The sequence below is a fragment of the Camelina sativa genome, chromosome 6, assembly GCF_000633955.1.
Source record: "Camelina sativa cultivar DH55 chromosome 6, Cs, whole genome shotgun sequence".
Lineage (NCBI taxonomy): Eukaryota > Viridiplantae > Streptophyta > Magnoliopsida > Brassicales > Brassicaceae > Camelina > Camelina sativa.
The window spans coordinates 23,168,240-23,171,178 of NC_025690.1; the positions used below are offsets into that span (position 1 = coordinate 23,168,240).

At 33.1% G+C, this 2,939-nt stretch overlaps 1 protein-coding gene across 1 annotated transcript; it reads left to right on the top strand.

The window, feature by feature from the left end:
• On the top strand, positions 2-707 carry LOC104699390 (the record flags this gene model as incomplete). Its single annotated transcript, XM_010414704.1, has 1 exon — positions 2-707. A coding segment is annotated over one exon (465 nt), but the record flags the coding sequence as incomplete, so codon positions are not given.

A 2,939-nucleotide genomic window follows, 5' to 3' on the forward strand; every position in this document is an offset into this window, starting at 1 on the left:
AACAATCTACCTCTTCCCTTCTTCTCCTTCCTCTCCCGCCGTCACAATATCCGAATTCAAATCCCTAAATCAACGCGACATCTCAAACCCTCCGCCGCTGAGACTCATCGTATTCGACGCGACGTGGAAACACGCGAGTGAGATGGTGAAAGCTAGCGAAGAGGTTCTAAGAGAAGCAGGAGCGGTTAGAGTGTGTTTGGATACGGGAATAGACGCATCCGTGAGCGGAGGAACCATCTACGACTCGGAGCTTGTGTTGAGGAAAGAACCATTCGGAGGATGTGTGACTACGGCGGAGGCAGTAGCACGGTGCTTGGGAGCTATCGAACCGGACGGTGAAGAAATCGAGAGGAAGCTGATTAGTGTATTGAAAGAGATGGTGAGGTTACAATCTAAGTTCTTGAAGCCCATGAATCCAAGACCTAAGTTATTGAAGAAGAGATTACAGATTCAGCAAACCACTTGAACAAGAATGAATGAATTGAGTTTTTAGCTCTATCGTATTATTATTACATTAGTCCATTCTAGTAGTAGTAACTCGTTGCAATCAAACAATTAGGTGAATTTCTCAAATTTATTCACATTTGGAGTTAACAAAGTCAATCAGTGACTCTTTTTGTGGAACGGATCAAACTTTTATAACTCAATAAAAGAAGAAAAACATTGAGAGACATGGGACCTTCTTCCATGTGAAGTGAGAAAGTCATGGACTGTTTTGTGATCATATATAACTTTTGGGGAATTTATAAATGAAGGTGACACCTTTTTTAATTACACACTCACTCACTGACTCACATGATATGTTTCTAGGCTTTTCAGCCCCGGTGTTTTATTATTCTTAAAGCACATATATAGTACTATTTTTAATCATCAATACCGTTTTCTATAGATTCGTATCCCTTTTTGTGGTCCATATACGAATTTGGGATCAAAATAAGTCCGAGTCACTATTCCATGGAGTCGTTTCTGTGTGGTATATATGGTTAGAATGTTAGTTTATGATGACTATAAAATGGATAACAAAATATATTGTTGGTTGCTAATCCACAGTGGCGGATCTAGGGGAGAAAGTTATATAAGGCACTAGCCATCTGTAACTAGCAAAAATGTAGCATAAGGAATGTGGGAAGGTAAAACATTTAGAAAAAAATGGAAAAATATGGTATCAAGGGGGATCGAACCCTTCTCCCAAGTTATAACATAAGGCACATTTAGCCAATTGAGCTAAAATTTATTATGATACATGTATCAATTAAAAATCTTTAATACTTAGTATAGGGCACGTGCCTTTACCTTACTACAACGTAGATCCGCCCCTGCTAATCGATATTTTTGGTTATTGTCACTATAACTTCAAAGCAAACATTATCTATATTACGTAAGAAAAAATCATCACAAATATATCCTGATTTCGGAACTAGAGAAAATTCTGAATCAAAAAGATCAAAACTTAGTAGGTAAGAAAAAAAAGATTAAATTAACTGCTAAGTTACGATTCCAACTTGGTACGTTTAGTTTAGGTTACATGTTACTTAATTACATCTACTTTATTTATTTTACGTTTTTTTTTCTTTATGATTGAGTGACCTTCAATTCTAATTTTTATTAATTTCTTGATGGTGGTAGTACAAGTTATATTAACTTTGAATGTTTTCGATTTTTCTTTGTTTGTTTACGTGAAGTTGACCCCGGCAACACACAATGATCAAGTATCGTAAGTGTTTTTAACAGCTTAAGACTTTCGTTGATGAATTGTGGATAGATTGCAAGGTGAGTTTAGATTCTACTTATAATGTGCATGATTCAAAGTCTGTTATATATATCATATATGGTGTACCATCGGCAGTTGACCCTCGGTGATGTGTATATAAGCTAATTTTTCTAGTACTTCTTATGTGTGGTTGAGACTCTGAAGTCTCAACTTGAGAGGTTTCAAGCGTATCATTTACGAATTACTCTCAAAATGTGGTAGATTTTGTATATTTTAGAAACTTTACTTAAAAAAAAACACTCACAGCAACAATTTGATAATATATTTAAAAAATCATTGATGAAGCTGATTCTAAAATCTCCCATGCCATAAAAGAGTGTAGACAAAAGAACGAGTATCACCCATGGGTCCATACGTCCATGACTTTTGCCAAAAGCCTAAAAGTAGAAAATAAGGCTGTTCTACATTGTATCAGTATTATTATGATTGTTCTTTTTTTGTTTGTTGTTGTTGTTGTGTGTAAAAGAGTATATATCATTACGAAGAAATACTATAGTATACATTAGTTTTTATATACGGAAATTAAAGTGTTCTTATCCTTCAAAAGAAGGATTTCAATCGTGAAAATCACATGCTAAAAAAAAAAGGACATCGTGTCATGCTGAAATATCGAAATAATGAGACCAATCTCTCCACCAACAATACTTTTTCCTTGTCCAACATTCTATAATAATAAATGTGTATAACGCATTGCCTTGGGATAGTTTTGTATGTGTGATTTGGTGATATCCTCAGTGTCCTACGACGATTGCCCTTAATTTTACCTATGTAGTATTTTTTTTTGACATCACCTATGTAGTATCTTTTCTTACAAACATTTGAATGTATCGTTATTTTGTAAAATGTTTATATATAACTAACTTTTATAAATATGGTTGGTATATAAATATTTTTTTATAGTACTTACGTTTTTTTTTCAATTAATTATTTTTACTAACTTTAAAAGATAATCATTTAAATGCAAACAAGATTAGCTACGTTACGTTTCCAATTATAATGACTAGAAATATATATGAATATTTGTTTTGTGTATGACAATTCTTTTAATTTTGACTATTCACTAATGATGGTGAACCTAAGTATTTTTCATCATTAATACCATGTTAATTGATTTTCTTTCAATCTAAATAAGTTGGCTATTTATTTACTTTTGTAATAAATTCCAAAT